This window comes from Balaenoptera borealis (assembly GCF_965194805.1).
Source record: "Balaenoptera borealis genome assembly, chromosome: 4".
Taxonomy (NCBI): domain Eukaryota; kingdom Metazoa; phylum Chordata; class Mammalia; order Artiodactyla; family Balaenopteridae; genus Balaenoptera; species Balaenoptera borealis.
The window spans coordinates 146,243,299-146,266,458 of NC_138861.1; the positions used below are offsets into that span (position 1 = coordinate 146,243,299).

Sequence of the window (23,160 nt, forward strand, 5' to 3'; positions counted from 1 at the left end):
TGTCTCTGGTGTGTTGGTCCCTGTAGGGTGGCCCGTACCACGACATGTTGCACAGCATTTTGGGCGCTTACACTTGTTACCGACCGGATGTGGGTTATGTAAGTGAACTTTTCCAATATTTTACAATGTTCTCCTCTAGAGAGAAAGTCACAATATTGCCCGGCGCATCGTAGCTGCGGATGTCGGGTTGAATGCCATTTTTTGTTGGGTATGGAAAGTCTCACGGTAAATGACCTGCCTCAGTTTCCTCGTAGAGGAATGGAGCTGACGTGGCTGCTCTGTGGCATTGACTACGTTTTAACTGGGTTTGATTTTCGTTTTTTGCATGTGATTTTTTTTCTCAGCGTTAAATCAGAAAAGCTTTTAGCAGTAACAGTTTCTAAAACTATGCTGCTGACGTTGCTGTGGCTTAGCAGACGTGTGCATGCATGGCTTTAGATAGAGCGACGTGTTCGCTCAGACGTACATTTCTGCGGCACCAGGAAGCTGTACCTTCTGCAGGGCAGCGTGTCAGATGCGGGGTGGGGGGGGCGGTTATGGTTTCCCACGTGTTAGGGGTGGGACTGACGGAGCGCACACAGGCGGCTGGCGCGCCAGGGCGCTGGTTCCGAGTCAGGGCAGGTCGGATCCGTGAGGCTGTCGGTCCAGCCTCTGGTGGGTGGCGATGGGTGGGCGCAGTGTGGGACCTTCCAGCGTGAGGGTGCTTGGGTTCCTCTTTCAATAAGATGGAAGAGCTGCTCTGACCGTGGTGGCTGCCGTTCGTTTAACGCCCCTTTCTCTTCTCCTCTCAGGTTCAGGGCATGTCCTTCATAGCGGCCGTGTTGATCTTGAACTTAGATACTGCAGATGCCTTCATTGCTTTTTCTAATCTTTTGAATAAACCCTGTCAAATGGCGTTTTTCCGAGTGGACCACGGCCTTGTAAGTATCCCCTGTGTGTGTTGTGCCCTGGGTGCTGTGTCCTCACACAGCAAGCGTTGCCTAATCATTCTCTTCGGCGGGAAAAAGAATGCATTCTCCCTCCACTAAGATACTTAGAATAAGTCGCCCTAGGTAACATGGCGGCTCATTTGGGGCATTGTGTTGGACTTTTAAAAACATGTGGTCAATAGCCATACGGATGAATTTCTTAGTACCTTCTTTCAGAAAGTATTTCTGAAAATACATTCTTCAAGTGAGGGAGGAGGGAGACTCCTGCACAAACGTACACACTTTGTGTCCAAGCAGAAGCTCAGGCGCAGGCCCCACGTTAGGGTCTGTCAAATAGCCCGTCGCACAGTGGGGCCCCGTGGCTGCCTGCTGCCACGCGGGGCTCTGCTTCACGCGGTGGGCTGGTACACAGGAGGGGAGATGGGATCGAGACCAGCGTCTCCATGGGCGGCGGCGTGTTCAGGAAGGAGTTGGCAGTCCTTGCCCTGGGGAGGCCCCACCTGCTCCTGGCGCGGTGAGGAAGCAAGGCTCGGGAGTGACGGGGTTCCTTCGAGGCACATAGCTGGTCCGCGACCAGCCGGCCTCGGAACCCCTTCTGCTTCCCGTAGCCCAGACGAGGAGTCACCCGTTCAACAGATCATCAGCTTTTTAGTTAACGTTGTCTTGATTTGCTGATCATTTGTTGATAGTTCACTGATAATTAATTTATCGTCAGTACTTTAGGACCAAAGCGATCTAACAGTTTAGATCAGCTAGGCAGTTTTTCTCCTTAATACCTTAAGGACTCCTGAGTATTTCTTGCTCAGGCCGTACGTACATTTTTTTTTTTAAAAAGTGTTTTAAAGCTGCTGCTGAATGCTGGCTGTGAAGGGAAATGTAAATCGGCAGAGTCCTTCTAGAAGACAGTTTGGTGTTAGATGTCAGTAGCAGTAAATGGCGTTGGTATATAATTCTGCTCGTAAGAATCGGTTCTAAGAAAGTTCAAGTGTGGGCAAGGCACTTTGCACAAAGGTGGTTATTACACGGTTGTTTGTAATTATTCAATAAAATTTAAAATTATTTTTCATTGTGAAAAATGAAAACATTTAAAAATGGGGATTTAAGGGAATGCAGAATGGTTCCTTAAAATCTGGAAATATATCCAGCGCAGTACTGATTGCAAAGCATTGTATTGGAGAAATATTTAAGATAAAATGCTAATTTTTTCAAAAGCATGTAAAACAGAACGTATTCCATAATAGCTACCATATTTAACGATAAAAGGAAATATACCACAATAGTAACAGTGTTTATGGATGATCTTTATTCATTTCTGTACTTCATAAGTTTTCCACAGTGAGCATTTTACAGATACTACTTTCATAGTCAGGAAAAAACTCTTCATATATAATAAAATGATTTACATCTAAATACCTTCTCATTTTGAAGATGAGACCCCAGCTTCCTCTTTGGAAACACATGATAAAAAACTGCACTTAAACATTTTAGCTTGTATCATTAAGGAAAAATCATAGAATCATAACGTTGAGTGGGACCTGCATTTCCAGCGGGGTTTCTCTGCAGCAGCGCTGTGGACGTTTGGGGCCGGATGGCCGCGGTGGGAGCTGTCCTGTGCATCGGAGGCTGTTTAGCAGAATCCTTGGCCTCTACCCACCAGATGCAGTAGCACCCCTGCTCCAGATGGAGCAACCAGAAATGTCCCGAGGCACAGCCAAATGTCCTCCGGGAGGCACATTCCCCCGAGTTGGGAACCCCCGGTTTACCGTACACGCCTTCGTTAAGATGTGCAAACAACATCCGGGAGTTGCCATCTGCCCACGTGCATCCAGCCTCTCAGATTCGGATGGCTCCCACCCACTTGTAGCTGTTCTTTCTGCTTCAGCACCGCACCGCTGCTCTGTGCATTTCGTTTCCCTGCAAACCCTGTAAGAAGTTGAAAAGCATGTGCTCATAAAACAGGCTGTGGCCGCTCCCTTTCCCTTCAGCATTTTCTCCCTCAGTGCCTCAAAAGAGCTGCACTTTTGAGCCAGAGCGCTGTTGCCCTGCCTCAGTATCAGCATTATATGCCCTCTGGAAATGCTGCGGGTCGGCAGGGAGGCAGGCGTGTTTTTTGAGATCATTTTCGACAGTTAATTCGGTCCTGGTTCTTAGAAAAGACTGAGCCCATCAGGAGTCAGCCTAGCCTGCGGGACAGGCATGGGTTCAGGGCCCTGCCTTGCCACACGCTGGTGATGTGACCTCATTAGGCAAGCTACGTAACTGCTCTGGGTTTCAGTTATCTACAAATGCAAGAAATAGTAAGATATAGTCGGTAACGTTATATGAGGTTAGAGAGTGGGCTTATTTAGAAATTGCCTGTGTAGTGCCTAGTTTCGGGTTGCCGATGAAGGTGTGTGAGAACTTACATACGAAGATGATTGTTAGATTCTAAAGGTGTTAAGTATATTGACTTTTTTGGGTAGATTGGAAACTTGTGCTGATAATGAGTTTATTAGTGTATTTCACATTATCTCCCTAGATGTTGACTTATTTTGCTGCATTTGAGGTATTCTTTGAAGAAAATTTGCCGAAATTATTTGCTCATTTCAAGAAAAACAACTTAACTCCAGACATCTACCTAATCGATTGGTAAGACTGCATTTTTATGTGTTTTCAGAGTGTTTTCTCATCTCCGTGCCCCCATTTTTCATTCCTCACTGCCAGCTTCTCTCAGGGCTCAGCTGAGCCCCGCGTCCTGCCTTACAGTCTCCCCAGCCGCCCTGAGCGTGATACGCCCTGTGTCCTCAGCCCCGTGTTGCTGGTCACCTGCTCAGCTCTGTTGCTCTCTTGAGTACTGCCTGTGACTCTGACTGGTCCTCCTGAGCTCCCTCCAGAGGAGAAGGGTGTCTTGGACTCTCAGTTTCCAAGGTGCCGTTTACCCATTCCTTCTGCGAGACGTCACTAAGCACCAGGTCTGTGCGGGCTCTCCGCTGGGATCGGAGACAGGCAGGCGCTTGCCTGTCCGGAGCGTCTGTCTAGGGGGAGCACACACAGCGAGGCTGAGCAGCATGGGATGAATGCTGTCTCTGGGACAAGGCGGGGACCGAGCCCTGGAGACAGGCCGAGGGGTCAGGTACACAAGGCAACACGGGAGTTTGAGCCAAGACGTGACGTGAGCATGCGGTGCTGCAGCATCATCAGGGCTGCAGCAGTTGGTGTGGTGATGTGGGAGCCTAAAGCACAGGGCAGAGAATGGCAGGCGAGAGCTCGGGAGGCCGAGTCTGGTGCATCTTGGATGCCAAGCTGAGGAGCTCGGGCAGGATTACCGGGGCCAGAGGGAGTGGTTGAAGGCCTTTGCTTGGGGTGAGGATTGAGGTGCGTTCTGTCGGAAGTGAGTTTTAGGTTAGGGGAGGCGGGGGAGCCTGGAGGCGGAGACAGACGAAGGGAGAAAGAGCAGGGCCTGAGCTGAGACTGCAGAAGTGGGTGGAGAGTGGTGAGGGAGAGGCGCTGGCGAGGGCAGGCTGTGGTCCCAGGGCAAGCGCTGTGGCCACGCGACCCGTGGGACTGCTGGTGCCACCAGCTGAGATCAGAGCATGGAGGGGCCGGATGCGGCGACACGGCAGCTTTAGGGAGCCTGTCGGACATCGGAGTATACTTACAGGCTTCCAGAGAGTTCCGGGGTGGAGCGGTAGACCGGCAAGTCTTCCCACACAGTGGATGTGGTGGCCTGGGGAAAGGCTGGGATGTCACCCGCAGAGGGCCAGTTGAGAAGGCTGGCGGTAGCCGGGGGAACAAAGGGGGCAGTGTCTCAGGCCCCCACCGCAGGAGGAGTGTCAGCTCCAGAATCCTGCAGTCCCGCCCGACCCCCGGCCTCTCTCGTTACTTATCTGTGGCCTGAGCGAGGGCCATGGAGCCTCTCTGAGCCTGTTTTCTCATCTGTCTACCCAGATGGTTAGCCTTTCAGGGCCTGGTAAGGTCATTACCCTACATCCCCCCACCCTGCCGTGCAGAAGGAAAGATGTACTTCGACTGAAAGGACCGTTTGGGCTCCAGCACTAATTTGCGCAGTGAATCTAAAACTGCTGGGAACGTGTAGCTGGTTTGACTTATTTTTTTTTTTTTTTGGCTCACTTTTTTCAGGAGACAAAAGGCTTACTTCTAGAAGGTAAAGTCCTAATGTCATCTGAAACGAGGCTCAGTCCCTTAAATAAAGCTGATTTGTCTGCACCCATGGGAATGAGCCTTTGGGACTCTTGGTGTTTCATTGCTTCTGTTCTAAACCCTGAGACTGTTGTGACTCTGCTGAATTCTTGCTGGGAACAAGGGTTTGGAGGTCAGAGCTCATATCTGAGGCCACAAGTGCTGGCGTCACTACAGAATAGTACAGACATCAGGCCATGAAGTGGTCACTGCTGGGGTGCTGGGCTCACCTTTCTGGCTATGCCGGGTGGGAGTGTTTGGGGCCTGCCTAAAAGGCCACCTTAATTTAACCAACAAATGATTTCTCTACACCATGAACAGTCAGCTTTTGCATAGGCTGTGCCTCTGCACCCCTGTTGGTGCACCTGTGCTGTGATTTGACTATGAACCCTGGCCTCACAGATTCCCAGGCCTGGGGCCCATGACCCCTCGGGGAGGGTGTTAGGAGAGGATCACATGGGACCAGAGTCTTCAGCTTCTACCTTATCTGTTTTAGGCCCCCAAGTTAGATTCTTAGGATTCCAGGGTAAAGGGAGGTTTGGAAAACACTGTCCTGGAATAGTGTCTTTCAAACTTTTTTCACCCTGACTTGCAAAAGGAAATAAATTTTATGTTGTGACCCGGTGTGTGGCCATGTGTGCAGCAATGTAATATATATATATATATGACTGAGACAGGTTTTAGGAAACAGTACCTAGCCTTTACTATGTGCAGAGCGCTCTGAAATTTCTTATTTTGTTTGTTCAAAAAAGAGCTGGTGCTGATCCACTCTGATGATGTCACAGTGCAAGAGATCAGTGGTGGTCACGACGGGCAGTGTGCGGGCGCTGTCCTGGAGCGCGCTCATCTGTTTTCGTTCTAGGCCGAAGATGGCTGTAATCCAGTGGGGGCAGAGGCCAAGGGGACTCGCACTGACTGACTCCAGTGCTTCTCACATGATCTCATTTAACCCTTAGAACAAGCCCTTGGAGTGAATTGTAACTACCTCTGTTTTACACGTGAGGAAATTGAGGCCCGGAGAGGCAGAGTGAGACCTGCCCAAGGTCATATGGCTAGCTGGATGGCATCGCTGGTGTTCAGGCACAAGCCACCTGCTCCAGAGCCTGTGCGCTTCCCCACAGAGTCCCCTCTAAGGGATTTAGTTAGACGCATCAGCACTCTGATGAGAGAGTGTGCAGGGTGCGTCAGACACGTGGGCACTGAACGTGGAGCAGAGCACTGGGTGTCTGAATGAAAGGGAGCTCCAAGGATTCCTCTCCTGAGACCTTTGTGATGGGATGTAGTTGGTGCCTGATGCCTCGTGAATGCTGCCCGCTGTGCTTTGATGCCTAGGCCTCTGCTGGTGTTGGCTTATGCTTGGTGAAGTGCTTGACTGCTTTCTAGAATTAGGACCAAGTAGAACATTGCCTGTATCTGCAGTCCTAGCGCAGGCCTTTAGTAACTATTTAAGTTGAATGCATTCGTGATTTATTCCTTGCAGTCCACATTTATAGATGGTCTGCAGTGATTCAGGCTCTTGGTAAAAGCTCAGATCAGAAACAGGGTGGGCAATGGGAAGGAGGCCCAGGGAAAGAGCAGGTGTTGCTCAGGACCTGCCCTAGAAGCTGGCATTTCAGAGACATTCCTTGCTTTGTTTCACCTTCACAGCATCTGGAGCAGGTCCGTCTTAGCACAAAGGAAGCCACCGAGGCCCCTTACCCAGTGTCACCCCCGTAGTGCGCGGTCCAGATCGGTCTCTCTCCAGAGCTTTTGCTTCTTCTGCTACATCACATCACTTTCCCAAAGCCACGTCTACACCCCTGACATCAGGGCCTGAGTTGCACACGCCTGGTGGAGCTGCACTGTGTGTGTGGTCTGCAGAGGGTGCCGGTAGCTGACTCTCCGTGTCCATGTCGGAGGGCTGTGGAGCCCCTGTGGTTCGGCCGCCGAGTGTCCTGGGTGAGCTGTGTAGGTGCTCAGATTAGATGACAAAATCTCCTTTCCTGCCCCGCCGTCTGCCCACCAGAGGCCATCTAAGAATTGTCCTTCTTCACTCCCAGGACAGTTTCTCCACCCCCTGGATTATAACATTGTAACTTTATAGGACATTGTCTTGCCCAGTTTGAGGGTTATTCTTCCAGAATCCTCTTTTCTCTCCCCTCCACCCCAGCAGTTGATTCTTCTGTCCATCACGGCACCGACCCACTGAGAGCATCGTTGGTTTCTTGCTGCTCCGGTGACAGACTGAGCTTTGTCAGTCCCCTCTGTGTCCCTAGTGCCTGGCCCCGTGCTGGGCTCAGAGTCCTAGAGCCAAGAACGCATCTGTTCCTGAGGGGCCCTTCCTGGGTTTAAAATCCATGGAGTCCAGCCCGAGGCCCACTCGGGTGCTAGCCTCCCCACGTGAACTGGGGGCTGCCGTCTACCCAGTGTTACAGACACTTCACAGCTGAGACTTAGATTCACTTGCCGATGCCGCCTTCCTGGCAAGGGGTCTTGTTTAGTGTGCTTGTCGCTCTTCTTTGCTCACACAGAGACGGGAGGGTCACAACAGGGTCTCGCCCGCTGTGCTCATCTTCCTACAGAGTTTTGAGTGTTCAGGCAGAGGACTGACACGTGGTCATTTAACTTACCAAAACATTTCCCACTGCTGTCAAACGGCAGAATTATTCGGAGGCGTGAGTAGGCTTTGTAATATATAATCCTGAATTAGTAAAAGAGTCAAGCAGAACTTTCTCTATCCTGATTAATGTTTCTTGAATGACGTTTGGTGATACTTGGAGATCCTGTCATTACACTCAGTCTCTACCTTAAAGGCAGGTTCAAGGTGAAATTACTGTCGGAAGATTTTAGTTTCCATCGCATCTTGCATACATTTCACCATTAGCTTTTATTTATTTTATTTTTAAATTAATTTATTCATTTTATTTTTGTCTGCGTTGGGTCTTCGTTGTTGCGCGCGGGCTTTCTCTAGTTGCTGCGAGCGGGGGCTACTCTTTGTTGCAGTGCGCGGGCTTCTCATTGCGGTGGCTTCTCTTGTTGCGGAGCACGGGCTCTAGGCGCACGGGCTTCAGTAGTTGTAGCGCATGGGCTCAGTAGTTGTGGCTCGCGGGCTCTAGAGCGCAGGCTCAGTAGTTGTGGTGCACGGGCTTCGTTGCTCCGCAGCATGTGGGATCTTCCCGGACCAGGGCTCGAACCCGTGTCCCCTGCATTGGCAGGCGGATTCCCAACCACTGCGCCACCGGGGAAGCCCCTCACCACTAGCTTCTAACCTCCGGGTCTGCCTGAGAACTCCTCCAGGGTGGGGCTGTCTCGCTGAGCTCTCGGCATCCGGAGCAGCATCTGGCCCGCGCAGGGGCCTCCTCAGCGCGTGTGGAGGGCTGGAGGGGGGTTCCAAGCCCGCAGGTGGGAAAGCTGCTCGCAGGAAGGGCCCGCACGGCCTGTGGTCACCAGCGCAACGCAGCCTGGCTGGGATGGAGCCTAGGTGCTAATGCAGGGGTCACATTGTTTACCTACTGCTTGGTGCTGGCATCTAAGGTGAGAACACCTTTGGGCTCAAGTTGGAGGGTGCTCTGGGGGCTCAGAGGTGGATCCGGCTGATGGCTTCCAGGACTGGGGCAGGGGTTGGGCTTATTAATTAAGTTTGAACCGACACACATACAACTGCCTTCAAGTTTTTAATGAATGCATCTCTGCGGTGGGTGTTTAATGTTGTTTTATTTAATCCTCACAAAATCTAAGGAGGCTAGGTAGTTATCTAGCAGCGTCTTCCCTGCTTGTCTGAGTTTCTAGAGCGCTGGGAGCACCATGGTGGGGTTGGGAGTGGGGTTCAGGGCCACTTCCTAAGCCAGCTCTGGGGACAAAGGCTCATTCTTAGGAACTGGTCAGGGTGGGAAAACTTGGGCACAGCTGGAAATCGGTGATGTCAGGCCCTGAAGGTCCACGTCTCTGATGGTGGCTTCTCCATGAGGGAGACTGCTAGGTGACCTTTGCTCTTTTACCTCACGCTAAGTCTGTGTTCCTACAGCCTCCCTTTATTTGTGGTTTCTTCCCCTGTAAAATGGAGACGATTGTTGTACTTCCTCAAGGAATAACCTGGGTAATCCAGGTAGGAGCTTATAAAGCAGCGCCCAGCCCCGGGAAGTGTGTGCTTCCTGGCGGCTCTGTTTTACTCGCAGCCAGGGCCTGTGAGGAGCAGACCCGGGTGGGTGTCCGTTCTCCCACCACTGGTTTCTGAGAAGGAGCTTCGCCTCCGTGCCCGGCTTAGGAAGTGATGGACTCCCTCCCCGTCTCCCTTCCCTGACTGTGCCCCCTGTTTGCAGGCAAGCAGTTAGATTAGGCTTCGCCAGATAAGAATGCTTTCTGGAAATTGTGAAGGCTTGACAGGGCAGAAACTGTTCCTCTTACATTAAGGGGGAAATAGATACACACCATTTGTGTTTGTTGTCTTTTATGAGCCTATAGCCACTTCATCAGTTTAGCAATATGAAAAGACCTTTTTTTGCATTAGTTGAATCGGTACCTGAAACTATCATCTTTGATATACAGTGCAGTAATATGCAGTGGTCCAGGGGAGAAAAGCAAACATGTCTTGGGGGGGAAAAATCCTCGAATTCTCTCTTCCTCCATGGGAGAAGAACACCAGCAGTCCCGGGAAGGCCCGTGGGGCTTTCACCGTCCGCCCCTGTTTCTTCCACACGCATCCTGGCTGGAGCAGGAAGAAGCCCAGAGTACACCTTGCAGGACTGCAGGCAGGGCGGGCCCTTTGCACACAGCAGCCCTCGTGTTCCTGGGCTGTGGGCTGTGGGCTGTGGGCTGGTGCGGCTCACCTCAGCCCCACGGGAGCTGAGTGGCTCTTCACCCGCACGAATGGAGTCTGATTAACCACTCTTCTGAGAGGAAACCAGGAGGGCATTGTTTCAGTGTCCTATTCACAGCTGGTTTTGAGTCTAAATGTGGTTTAGAATACAGTCAAGCATTTGAAAGCTGCTGGTAATGAATGGTTTTCCAGTGAAAGGGGAGATGGGAGGAGAGGGCGGGAGCCTGAGGACGCTGGAGCACATCCGAGCGGCCCTGCTTGAAGGGGAGGGGGGAGGAGAACAACCTCGCTGCTCAGGGGCTGGCCGTCCAGAGCAGGAGACCGGGAGGCAGTGACCCTAGACTCTTGGTGTCGAGCAGGAGGTGGCCCGGGCTGGATCCCAGGGGGGCCGGCAGCTGACTGCTGGGAGGCCTGCCAGAGCCTGTGAGGCTCAGAGCACAGAAGGTGGCTGGGGTGGGAGGTCCATCCCCATTCGATGAATGTTATGAAAGGGATGTATGAGGTGCAGTGTGAACATCTAACGGGAGAGACCCAGCCTAGCCCAGGGGCCAGGAAACGGCCTTCCCAGAGAGGGTCATCTAGGCTGAGCTGTGGATGAGTAGAGATTTGCCAGGGGAAAATTTTTAAATGTTTTTCTTTGAAAGGCACATTTTATTTAAGATACAGTAACATTCAAGGCCTTAAGAATTCCATTTCAGTACCTAAAAAATAGTAAATGATAGTGTATGGCACAGTTCATACTTTTCTGCATGAAGTATGTGCGTGGTGATCAGTTCTCAGTCTTATTTGACTTTTCAGCAGCATTTGACATTCTTCACTCTCTGATTCTAGAATACTTCCTTTATCTGATACCATCTATACACAAACTGTCGCCAGCCCAGAGCCCTCTGAACTCCAGATGAATTCATCTATCCGCTTGGATGTCTGGCTTACCAACTTAACGTGCCTCAAACTCAACTCCTGACCTTCCTGTCCAAACCAGCGATCCCACATCTCCTTAAACGAGAACTCCATCCTTTGAATTGCATCTTAGACCCCTTCATTGCATTTCTCGTGAGACACGTCCATCACAGAGTCTGTCCACAGTCTCTGTGCTTCAGGCCGCCTCCACTGCTGCCGTGCTGTGCTGACCTGCCTGATTGTTTCAGTGGTCGCCCAGTGAAGCCTGCGTTCCCCTGCAGGCGCTTCCCAGCACAGGGGACAGGCCCCTCCCCTGGTCAGATGCTCCACTCATAGAATGAGACCTGCAGGCCTTGTAACAGCCTGTAAGGTCCTGTGTGCTGGGCCCCTGGGCCCCACGGGCATCCTCGTGTTCTCCCCTTGGCTGTTTTTGGCTTCAGCCCAGCGGCCTCCTTGCTCTTCTTTGCATGTGCTGGGTTTACTCCTGCCTCAGAGCTCGTGAACTCACCGCTTCCTCTGTCTGGATACTTCCCTGACCCTTTCTCGTGCCTTGCCGCTTCCTCTTCGGGGCTTTATGGAAGTGTCACTTTTCAGTGATGCACTCTCCTTGACCGTCCTGTTTACACACCCAAACTGGCAGTCCCAATCTCCCACCCCTGCTTCTATTTAAATCAACATCTGACATTCTGTGCATATCCTTTCCACCCCTGAGGGCAGGGAAACTTGTCTGTTTTGTTCAATGCTGTATAGCCTCAGCACAAAGAACAGGGACTGGCATAGAGCAGGCTTTGAAAAATATTTATGATGAATGGACTGACCTGATGAGAATCATCAGGGCTCAGATCTCAGAAGTTACCTCATGGAGTAATGGGAATGCCTAGGATGGTTGGCAGGATCGAGCAGATGGGCATCACAAGCATTAAGGGTGGCGTTCCCTTTGTTTTTTCTTTTTGGGGTGGGCTTGGCTTGGCTGTAGTTTTTATATCTTATTTATTTATTTATTTGGCTGTGTTGGGTCTTCGTTGCTGCGTGTGGGCTTTCTCTAGTTGTGGCGAGCAAGGGCTACTCTTTGTTGCGGTGCGTGGGCTTCTCATTGCGGTGGCCTCTCTTGTTGCAGAGCACGGGCTTTAGGTGCGTGGGCTTCAGTAGTTGTGGCTCACGGGCTCTAGAGCACAGTCTCAGTAGTTGTGGCACACGGGCTTCTTTGCTCCGTGGCATGTGGGATCTTCCCGGACCAGGGCTCGAACCCGTGTCCCCTGCATTGGCAGGCAGATTGTTAACCACTGTGCCACCATGAAAGTCCAGTTTTTATATCTTAAGTTCATCCTAAGTTCAGGGTGAGTTTTTTGAACTTTGAACCGTTGACTTACCACAAATGCTACCTGCAAATAATCTGTATTTGCCAACTCAGTAAAGCAAATGGTTGATAACAGCTTGATTGGTAAATTCTTGTGAATTTTTAAAAAAATGTAAATTGAAGATGATTAAATTAATCATACTTCTGAGTTCATGGTAAACTAGTGTCACTATCTCATGCAAGGCTCCTCTTGTTTGTCTGTAGTTATTCCTTTTTATCCCATCCCCATTCCATTCCCTATAGACAGTACTTCTAATGTGTTTAATATATATCATTTTTGGTATACATTTTTTTAAAATGTAATAATAACACTTGTATAGAACTTACTGTGTCCCAGATGAATGTGGCATTCTTCATCATTTGTATGTTGGCTTAATTTTATAAAGTTCAAAATATATCTGAAGTAGTTTATGAAGACCCACACACAAATCTGAACTCAAGAATATTATGTTTGAGAAATTTCTTTTGTTGTTTTTCTCCCTCTTTGCCTATAGCCACTCAATTTTCCCATCTTTTTTTGCTTAAGACTCTGCTTTTAAGATGTAAAGGTTTGATTTCCACTGCTGAATTGGCAGGTAAGTAGTACTGGGGATTAGGTCAGTTCTTTTTCATTTTTTAAAAATAAAATGTCTTCTAGATAGAATTGATAATGTTCAGACTGAGAGGCGAAACAAAGATCTTGGCTGTCCCTTGAACTGTGTTTTCTAGACTGAGTAATGAGATGGTTTTCTGTTTTTTGAGACAGTAAGACCCTCAGGCTGAAGGTTTGTTGTGCCTTTTAAAGGTAGGTTGTCCTCCTCAGCATGTTGCCTGAGGGCACGTGGCCCACTGTGGACATTCAGGGCATGGGTTCAGGGTCTGGTTCTGTTACTGGTGGCAGGAGCGGGGTGATTTTTCTCTGACATCTGCCTCCCTCCCTCTTCCATCATCTGAGTTGAAATCTAAATTATTATGCCTTTCTTGAACCTTGTGAAGCACTGACGGGGGTAGCCCTGAAGGTTATCCGGGCTCAGCACGCTGTGTGAATGTTCCTTCGCAGAGCATCCTGCCAGGGGGAGAGAGGCAGAGTAGAATGCGCCCTGGAGCTCGCGGCAGACAGAAAGCCCGCGCCTGTGAAACCTGTGAGCAGGACTGCCAGCATGGGGTGACATTTCTTTTTTTTTTTTTTTTTAAAGATTTATTATTTATTTATTTATTTACTATATTTATTACTTTTGGCCCCGTCGGGTCTTAGTTGCGGCACGCGGGCTCTTGTTGAGGCGCGCAAGCTCAGTAGTTGCCACACACGGGCTTAGCTGACCCGCAGCGTGTGGGAGCTTAGTTCCCGGACCAGGGATCGAACCCGCGTCCCCTGCATTATAAGGAGGATTCTTTACCGCTGGACCACCAGCGAAGTCCCGGTGTAATGTTTCTGGTAGGATCTGTTGTAGGAGAGTGAGAGTCCTGCTGTTAAAGGCCTGGTGACATTACCTCCTGACCAAGGAGTCCAGCACCTGAGCTCAGCTGCCTTCACGGGCCCTGTGGGTCTCGAGTCAGCATGGGCACTAAGGAAATACTGAAACCTGTGGAAAAGTGATTTTGCAGGAGGGCTAGAGAACGCCCCCACTTGTGATGAGGCCTAGTGCTGGGAAGAAGGCAGTGAGAACCGCTAACACCGGTGACATCCTGAAGCGGACTGGGAGCTTGTGGACACACTTCCTCAGCAGAGACTGCCGGATGCTGCGCCAGATGCTGCGGATGGCGATGCAGCGGGCGGGCTCCCTGCTCTTGGGCAGTGTCCGTGGGGAAGACAGGAGCAAACGGCTCGCGGGCAAAGCACGGGGGCAGAGCGGGGCCCCGAGCAGGTGGGGGTCAGGAGGCACCCGGAGATGGCACCCGGGCTGCGTCTCACAGCTGCGGGGAGGGCGGATTCACAGAGAATCAGCTTGGCCTGCATCTCGACCTGGACTCGCCTTGCTTTGTGACATAGGCCCAAATCCAGGGTAGAGGTGATTAGTTAGACCTGTTTGCTCACCTAAGACTGTATTTGTTTGGTAGTTTGAATTGTGATCATCACAGTTTTTTAAGGGAATACATATCTGTGTTTCACTTATGTTTTTCATCTGATGGTTTGCATTGCTAAATATAAGATCAGTTTCTTGTAATCCACTGTCAAATTTATTTGGAAAAATTTACTCTGTTCCTTTGCTGACCCCTACTGGGAGAAAAGTGTATGGTACTCTTCAGAAGTAATGGATACTTGTGTATGCTGAATTGTGTGTGTGTGTGTGTGTGTGTGTATTTTTTGTGGCCACACTGCGTGGCATGTAGGATCTTAGTTCCCTGACCAGGGGTCGAACGTGTGCCCCCTGCAGTGGAGGCGTGGAGTCTTAACCACTGGACCACCAGGGAAGTCCCTGAATTATACATTTCCTTTTACTGTTTTTACTCCCCACCAGACTCTAAGCTCTGTCTGCCTTATTAACCTTATATCTAGCACTTACCTCAGAGTAATAAGCACATAGTAGGTGCACGGTAAATATGTGTTGCACGTAGAAGTAATTGATGTCTAATTCAGAAACTGTACGGTGTTTGAGATTCTCTGTGAAAGCTGATAAAGCTGGGTTTTTAAAAAATTTTTATTTATTTGGTTGCACCAGGTCTTAGTTGCGGCAGGGGGGCCCCTTAGTTGTGGCTCAGGGGCTCCTTAGTTGCAGCATGCATGTGGGATCTAGTTCCCTGACCAGGGGTCGAACCCAGGCCCCCTGCATTGGGAGCACGGAGTCTTAACCCCTGCGCCACCAGGGAAGCTCCCTGATAATGCCGTTCTATAAAATGTTTAAATTGACCGTCAGAGTGAATGCAGGCCTAGGGCTTCTCCTCCCCACCGGCAGTGTAAGTATGAAAGTGACTAACTCAGGGAGCATTTTAATGAATTCGACCTGAATTCAGAGCTCTTTCTTTGTGCCATCCAGAATGTGAAAAACTCAAACTTTTTTTTCCAGGATCTTTACTTTATATAGCAAATCTTTGCCCCTGGATCTGGCCTGTCGCGTATGGGATGTGTTCTGTCGTGACGGGGAGGAGTTTCTGTTCCGCACGGCCCTGGGCCTCCTGAAGCTGTTCGAGGACATCCTGACCAAGATGGACTTCATTCACATAGCCCAGTTCCTAACGCGGCTGCCCGAGGACTTGCCTGCAGAGGAACTTTTTGCTTCCATAGCTACAATTCAGATGCAAAGTCGAAACAAGAAGTGGGCTCAGGTAAGCGGGTCTTTTGTTCTCTATTCCGTAGAGCAATGTCTCAGTAGTCTGATTCAGGAAGTGAGTTATGCGAGTGCCCTTTGAGGAAACAGCCCTCTCTGAAGTAGTTCTTGGGCTGGAAGTGAGGTGACCTGGGCTTGAGGCTCGGCTCTGCCACAGGGGGGTCTTGGGCAGGCGTTTCCTCTCTGGGTCTCTGCCAGAAGAAGGGGCTGGAGAATAAAAGCCTTCCCACCCATTCTGCAGTGGCACTGGGAGGTCAGAACTTCTGGTTTGCCGTCACAGTACTCTCTGCGTGTTAAATAATATTTTGTAAAACAAGCCTTCCCCCCTTTTTTTAAATGTCAGTGACAGAAAACAAAGGGAGCTAACTTGTCCCCACCTCACTGATAAACAAAGGAGGCCCGAAGAGGTGAACTGTGTGTTCTCAGCAGTTGCGGAGGCGGAGGAGGGTGGGGGGAGGAGGGGGAGGGAGGGGAGAGGGGGAGGGCAGGAGGAGGAGGAGGAGGGGGGAGGGAGAGGGGGAGGGTGGGAGGAGGAGGGTGGGGAGGGCGGGAGGAGGGCTTCCTTGGATGTGGGGATATGTTGCTCCGGCTCTAGCAGCTGTTAGCGGAGCAGCTGAGCTGATAGCTGGGGAGCGCATCCACCCTGGCCTGCTGCTTCTAGGTTCCTCGCTTCTCCTCTGGACATCCCTCTTAGGTTTCGTCCCCTGTGGGATTGGCTGGAGTTGTCTGGTTCTAGTCTTGATCATTCTGAAAGGGAAAAAATAAAACCCTGGTTCCTGACCCTGCGCATGCTCAGTTTGCCTGAGCCTCAGGTCCTAGGGGAGGCTTGTACTTGCTCAAGTGTGCCATACGATGCTTGTTTCTGATTAATCTTTCTTATTAGTAGAAGATTTAAAGTACATTGAAAAACAGAATAAAACAGAATAACGAACCCCCATGTGCCTGTCAAATATCCAGTCAGTTTCAGATTTCTGTTTTCAAATGTCAGCAGTAGCTTTATAGTTTGCTTAAATCAAGATCCAAATAAGGTCTACACATTGCAGTTGGTTGAAAGGTCTTTTAAGTCTTTTTTTTAATGTATAGGCTACCCACCTTTCCACTTCTCCCTTCCCCCTTTATTCATTGAAGAAACGAGGTCATTTGTCCAATAGCAGTTCCCACCATCTGGATTTTGCTGGTTCTATCCCTGTGGTGTTTTAAAAATTTATTCGTTCATTCATTCATTCATTCATGCCTGCCACGCAGCGCGGCACGCGGGATCTTAGTTCCCCGATCAGGGATTGAACCCGTGCCCCCCGCGGTGAAAGCGCAGAGTCTTAACCGCTGGACCGCCAGGGAAGTCCCTTGTGGTGGTGTTTAACGTGGTCCTTCTACTCTGTATTTCCTGTAAATTGACAGATCTGACGGCTCAGTCAGTTTTCAGGTTTGGCCAGATTACTTCATAGGTGATTAGACTCTCTCTCTTTGATCTCAGTTAGCAGCCTCTTTATTTTTATAACAGCTTTATTAATTTACATACCATAAAATTCACCTTTTTGAAAGTGTACAATTCAGTGCCTGTTTATCTGTTAACCAGAGAGAGGCTCCCCTCTCACCTGGGCCCTTGGTCTGCCTCCCAGGCTGGTCCTCCCTCACCTCCGTGTCCCGTTACATGATGCTCTCTGGCTGGTGGTCTTCCTTCCTATCTGCGGCTTTTGGGAAGGAGCACAGCTGCTATAGTGGGCCCTTGGGTGATACTGTGAAATGCTCCCCTGGTTTTACAGGGCGGGGTGGGCACAATTTTGTGCTTAGTGTGACATGAGTTGCATTTCTGAAATAAATACGTTCAGCTTATAAAAAGGAATGAAGTACTGACTCATGCTACAACATGGATGCACCTTCAAAACATTATGTTAAGTGAAAAAGCCAGACACTAAAGACCACATACTATGTGGTTCCACTCTTACGCAATTTCAGAAAGGGAAATCTGTAGAGACAGGAAGTAGATTAGTGGTTGCCAAGGGAATGGGCGAGGTGGGGGGCAGGGCTGTGATAGCTGGAGGATGGGGTGATGAAAATGTTCTAAAATTGACTGTGGCGAGGGTTGCACATGTCTACGAAGATACTAAAAGCCACTGAATTGTGCACTTTAAATGGGTGAATTGTATGGTATGTGAATTGTATCTCAGTAAAGCCGTTAAAACAACTCAGCTCATGTGTGAGCAGGACTGGCTATATAATTATCAGGGATCTGGCAAGAGGGAAGAAGAGCCCTTCTCTGATTAAGAAATAAATGGGCAACGCAGAATGAAAGTATGGGGCTACATCTTGAAATCCTTAATTAGTATTAGTATTTTTCTGTAAGATTACGGAAAAACCTGAACGAACTTTTTGGCCATCCCGGTATTTCACTGGTCCTTCCCTCTATCCCCACCCTCACCCGCATACCCACAGAGACACGCAAAGGGAGGAGGACTGAATTCAGATCTGTCATTTTGCTCCTTGCATTTTAGGTGAAAATTATTGGTTAAAACCAGGTCAAAGGTTATTAAATAGTAGGACATTCTCTAGTAGTGGGACAGTAATAGGAGTTGGCCTGATGGTAGGCATCAGTGAGTTTATTTAGTTCCAGGGCCCATGGGAATTGTGGTTTATGCACGTTTCTCTTAAATACTGTGCTTAAGGTTAAGATCCTGGTGAGCGTTACAAAACAGTTCAATGTTTGTGTTTGGTTGAACGTGTCATTTGCTTAGAGGTAGAGAGGGGGACTTTTCTCTACCCTTGGCCCTTCTGTGCAATTTATCTGAAACGCACATAAAATGTTTCTGCTTTACCCCTTGTACTTTGTAATTCAATTAAAGTGGCATAGCGCCTGGCCCAAGTAGTTCAGCACAGGTGCTACAGGGAGTCCCGTGGTTTTGAAGTCAGACAGATCTGGGTTTGCGTCCATATGCGCTGTTTGGCTTTTAGCAGGTCACTTGTATGAGTGTCTCTTGTTCAGGTGACTTACAGTGTTGTGTGGATTAAACAGCTGCTATGCTGGAGGTGCCTGGTGAGCGCCCTGCTTGGCTAGAGTGGGCATGCGATAAATGGGGCCTATTGTTACGTCACGGCTGTTATTAAGCAACCAGAGTGGAATGTAATGTTTTTAAAAACAAAGGTGTTAACTAAGAGCCGAGCACCGAGATGGAGGAGCTAAGTTGCCTTGGGAACTCTCAGGAAGGCGTGCGAGGAGCTGATGTCTCTGAGGCCTTAGAAGGATGCATCGTTTGCTGGTGGAGAGAGAGGGGCAGGGCAGCGGGGGCAGCTGCGTGTGGAGGCCCCGGAGGGCGTTGGCATTCTAGAGTGGGGCCTGCGGGGGCTGGAGCCAGACTGTGGAAGGAGCAGAGCCCTGTAGCCCTGCCTTGACATTGGTACCTGCTGGCTGGTGGGAAGTGGTTGTAGACGTTAGCCCGGCGACGGCGTGGTTGGATCTCCGTGCTGAAGGGTGGGTCTGGATGCAGGCGTGGAAGACGGACCACAGGAGTGGCAGGTGACAGGAGGCTGTCTGGACCTGTGCTCAGTGTGTATTGCAGATCACCCACCGATGTCTTCCTGTGATTCCCAGGTACTGACCGCCTTGCAGAAGGACAGCCGGGAAATGGAGAAAGGAAGCCCATCTCTCAGACACTGAGGCGGCAGGTGGACTTGCGCTCGGCACTGAAGCAGTTCTCCAAGGGGCACCTGTGTTGTTTCAGGCGGACACGCTGGCAGCTCCGAAGAACAGGGGCTATTTTCATGTTTGATTCCTAATGCTGGAGTTGGCCTTAAAACAAAACAAAACAAACAAAAAACTTTTAAAAGAATTAAACCAAGGCTAAGCCTTAAGAAGCTCAGTGGAATGATGGCCATGGCCAAACCACTGCATATTCTGCATGGTTTAAAAATAGGGCAGTGGCTAATCCCCTCCCCTCATTTCAGCAAAAGTTAATTAAATTGTAATGCTTTTATGTCAACTACTGGAAAGTACATTACAATTTTTCATAGCCAGGGTGCATGAGAAATGTTATTTGGGAGACCTCAGAGATGTTATTGGCTCGTATTTACATATTTTCGTCAGAAAGGGATTGCTGATTTAGTTACCGAGATAATCTTTCCAGGGCCGCAGGTCATGTTTTTAAAGCCCAACTACCAAAGATAACATTAGAGGAAAATGGGTTCTCACAGGACAGCCGCTGACGAGTGCGCGTGGGCTCCCTGGGACACGATCTGACCTTCAGGGTGACCTTCTACCACGACCTTTGCCTTGACAAAGTTCCAGCAGGAGGGCTGACAGTGCATGCTTAGGTTCCAGTGGGAGCCCTGCTGTCCCAGAGGCTGCGCCCACGTTTGTCAAGCGGTGGCGGCGAGTTCGAGCAGGAGGAGCCGCGCACAGAGATGCCGCGGCAGTTGAGACGGGCTTAACGCTGGTGGGAAACGGACGGCGGCGGCCTCTCTGAGCCAGAGGGGAGGCAAGAGGGTGCTCAGACCTGCGCCCTCTTGCACCCTCCTGGTTCCCGTGGAGGCCGGCGCAGCACGGCGGGGTCGGGGGCTGCTCCCTTGCTCTGCCAGCGCACTCCCCTTGTCCCCTAAACGGCAGGCGCAGTCCTGCGTGCGGTGATCCCGCCTCACGCACTTGACTTACGGACGGACGCTTGTAAGGACTGAGGAGCTAGCAGCACGCGTCCAGCAGCCCACACGTCTTGCCAGGATTCTCAGTGTCCGTGCCGGCAGCCTTTCCCCCGCGTAGCTGGTTTTCCCCAAGTTCGTTAGCAACTGTTTTGTTCTAGCTTTTCCTTGACTAGTTTGGAGAACTTTGTATTGAGGACTTTGGTTATCCAAATTCAAAGACATGAACAGTTTTGGCACAGAAAAGTCCAAAGGACAGGCCAGTCTCCATGGAAACCAGTTCCATGCTAACGCGTTGGCATGTTGGTCTCTGGCGCGCTCAGTAGGCCAGGTTCAAGGGCACCCGCTGCCCTGCAGCCCTTCTCAGCCATCTGTCCCACCCCCAGGGAGTGCCCCCAGCTGACCTGGTTCCTGATGTCGGGAGCGCCCTCGGCTCTGAGGGCATAGCGCGCGGCAGGGAGATACGGGTTGGGGGTAAAGCCTAACTACGGCATTATTTTTATAGGTTTTCTATATCTGCCATATCCGCCGATGACACTTCAGGGACAAAGCAAGGTGCCGAGCCAGTGGCCATCCTCATGCCCTCCGTCCCAGCTGTGTTCCGTGTGTCATTTTTTCCCTTGTGTTCCTGGCTGAACTCTCCAGGGAGGTTGCAGAGCGTCTTGGTACACTGTCTGCCTCAGCCTTTAAACGCTGACTTGCCCGACCTCCTGGAGGTGTTCTGTCTTCACCCAGCTCTTGGCAGCCTTCCAGAGACAGCCGTTCCCTGACTTCATGCGGCTGAGTGTAACCCAGGCTGAGCCCGGCCTGGGAAACAGGCCGCGAGCCCGGTCACGCCGTTCCTCACGGATATACTTGGTTTTATTCCATGACATGGGCTTTCTGTTCTTGAAAGATGTATATATTTTCTTACTGTACATAAAGATGTTCCTTAAGTGGTGACAGAAAGCGATGTAGCAAGGGGCATGGGCAAGTTATTGAGAATGCGTTTGTGCAACTTCATGTGTAGTCAGACCCCAGCCCTCAACATTATTGTCAGACAGTTTGACATAAATCTCTTTGGATAGCACCATATATGCATTACATTTTTAAACAGGATTCCAGGCCAATCTGGAATACTTCCAAATCTTTAGTTCAAAGGAGGTTTTCCTGACCTGTCCAGGGACCACACGAGCTCTTGCTGGTTTGATGCGTCCACTTCAGAGGCCGGGAAGTTCTAAGGCCCAGTCTAGGGTCACTTCGCCCCTTTCCGCAGAGGGCTGCCGGACAGCACAGGGCTGTGCTTCTCTGCTTCACATTCTCGTTTAGGAAAACTGGAAGCAGAAATTGAAGTGCAGCCCCTGGAACCCTGCCCTCTCCACTTCCCGTGCCATTGATTTTCAGGATGTGAGGCTTCAGGTTTGGGACCTCTGTGCAGCTGGCACTTCGGAGTCGGATGCTGTGTCCCCACCAGTCATTGAAATCCCATCTGGAAAAACGTTCACTTTAAAGGGTACTTTTTAACTGCTCAGTTTTTGACTATTTTAAATAGTTTGCTGATAGAAAACCCCTGATAACACTTGCTACATATCATGTTTTAATTGCTTGTACAGTTAACCTTTAATTTTATTTAGTAAAGTGTATCAAACTAGGACTTTTTCAATTGTAAATATGTGGTTTTATTAAATAAAAGTCATGTAAAATTGTTACTTACGTTCACGGAAGTTTGCTTTAAAGTTGGAGTTCTCACCCTGAAGTACGGTAAAATTTGAGTGTCATGCTGTTTGAATATTTTAAAATCCACTTACTAGTCTCAGTTAAATAAAGAAGATGGTACAGTTATGGTAAGTTAGTCAAGGGCTGGAAAGTTAGCGCTGCACCCCTTCTAGGCGGATGGGAGCCCCAGGCTAGCTGCTCCTCGAGCCTGAGCGCCCGTGGCTTTAGCCCCTCGTCCCCACGTGTCTGCCACGCTCACCCGCTCACATCCCTGAGCCTGCCGCCCGTGCGAGCAGGTCATCGGGCTTTCTGGGCCAGCCGCCGGGCTCTTGACACTACTTCGACCCTGCTCGGAGCCTCGTAACGTCAGCGGGTGGCCGTGGCCCCTACCCGTCCGGGGTGGAGACCAGCAGCACCGCCCGTGGCGGCGGTGAGCGAGGAGAAGGCCACCAGGTCCCGCAGAGCGGGGCAGAGCGATGCTCGCGTTTCGGTGCGCTCTTCCTTCCAGAGCTCGGAGACGCGCGGCTCGTGGGGTGTTCGGGTCCTCTCTCCGCGAGTGACCTGCCTCACCGCTCTGGGCCACTGCCCTGTGCTCTCCGTCCTCCGCAGGCCGAGGGTGCTCGAGGGTTGACCGCCGGGGGCTCGCTCACTGCTCCACCCACGCCGGCTCTGGGCTGAGTGCTCCGTGGCTGACCTCATTCATGTCCACGGCGGCTCTGTCACTGCCCCATTTCTGAGGTGCGGCTCGGAAGTGATCTGCTTGGGCCCCTACAGCCAGTTGGTGGCAGAGCTGGGGTTCGGACTCTGGCCTTGTGGCTTCCCAGCACTTGCTCAGAAACACCCCTCCCCAGAGAACACGTTGCTCTGGGGCCTTCGGAAGCTTTCCTCCGGGACCTCTGACCTCAGCTCGGAGGAGGTAGAGCCATGCCCGACGGCCGGCCCCTGGGGGAGGACCCCCGTGCAGCGCGCGAGCCGTGGGTGGGAGCGGAAGTTGGGGACCGTTTTTCCGAGAGAAACTTGTGGGCTGACAGTTCAAAAACCACCCCCTGCAGTGTGCAGCCTGCCGAGAAGGCAGGAGAGGGAACGAGGTGCTGCCAGTGGGGTGGGGAGGTGCCGGCCACCCAGCGGGGCCTTGGGGTTAGCTGTTGGTCACCAGGTGGACCAGAGGAAGGGCGCAGCCAGCGGAGGGAGCTTAGAGCCAAGGAAGTCCTCAGATGGGAAGCAGTGGAGGTACGCTCCTGGAGTCCTTTTCACTCATAGCATTTGCATGCTTCATCACTCTGACTTAAGGCTTACCTGAAAGTTTAAAACAAACAGTACCAAATTGGGGTGCATTAACTCTTTTTATATTCAGGCACCCCTGTTGAGTGGCAAAAATCTAAATTATGGCTGCAGATGAACATGTATTTCCACTTACGTAGTAAAACATTTCCA

General features: G+C 50.6%; 1 protein-coding gene across 8 annotated transcripts in view; it reads left to right on the forward strand.

Annotated features, from left to right (window-relative positions):
- Positions 1 to 21,719, forward strand: part of TBC1D14 (TBC1 domain family member 14) — a 99,710-nt gene extending 77,991 nt beyond the window's left edge. For 4 of the 8 annotated variants that reach the window (XM_082391445.1, XM_082391448.1, XM_082391449.1 and 1 more), the window contains 5 exons: positions 27 to 98; positions 792 to 920; positions 3,448 to 3,557; positions 15,145 to 15,403; positions 18,992 to 21,719. In XM_082391445.1, coding sequence (XP_082247571.1) covers positions 27 to 98; positions 792 to 920; positions 3,448 to 3,557; positions 15,145 to 15,403; positions 18,992 to 19,057 — 636 coding nt within the window. In that variant the 3' untranslated portion in view covers positions 19,058 to 21,719. Of the gene's footprint in view, positions 1 to 26; positions 99 to 139; positions 209 to 791; positions 921 to 3,447; positions 3,558 to 10,734; positions 12,242 to 15,144; positions 15,404 to 18,991 lie in introns of those variants that run through there. The other 4 variants (XM_082391443.1, XM_082391444.1, XM_082391446.1 and 1 more) reach the window with 4 other exon arrangements.
- The last annotated feature ends 1,441 nt before the right edge of the window (positions 21,720 to 23,160 follow it).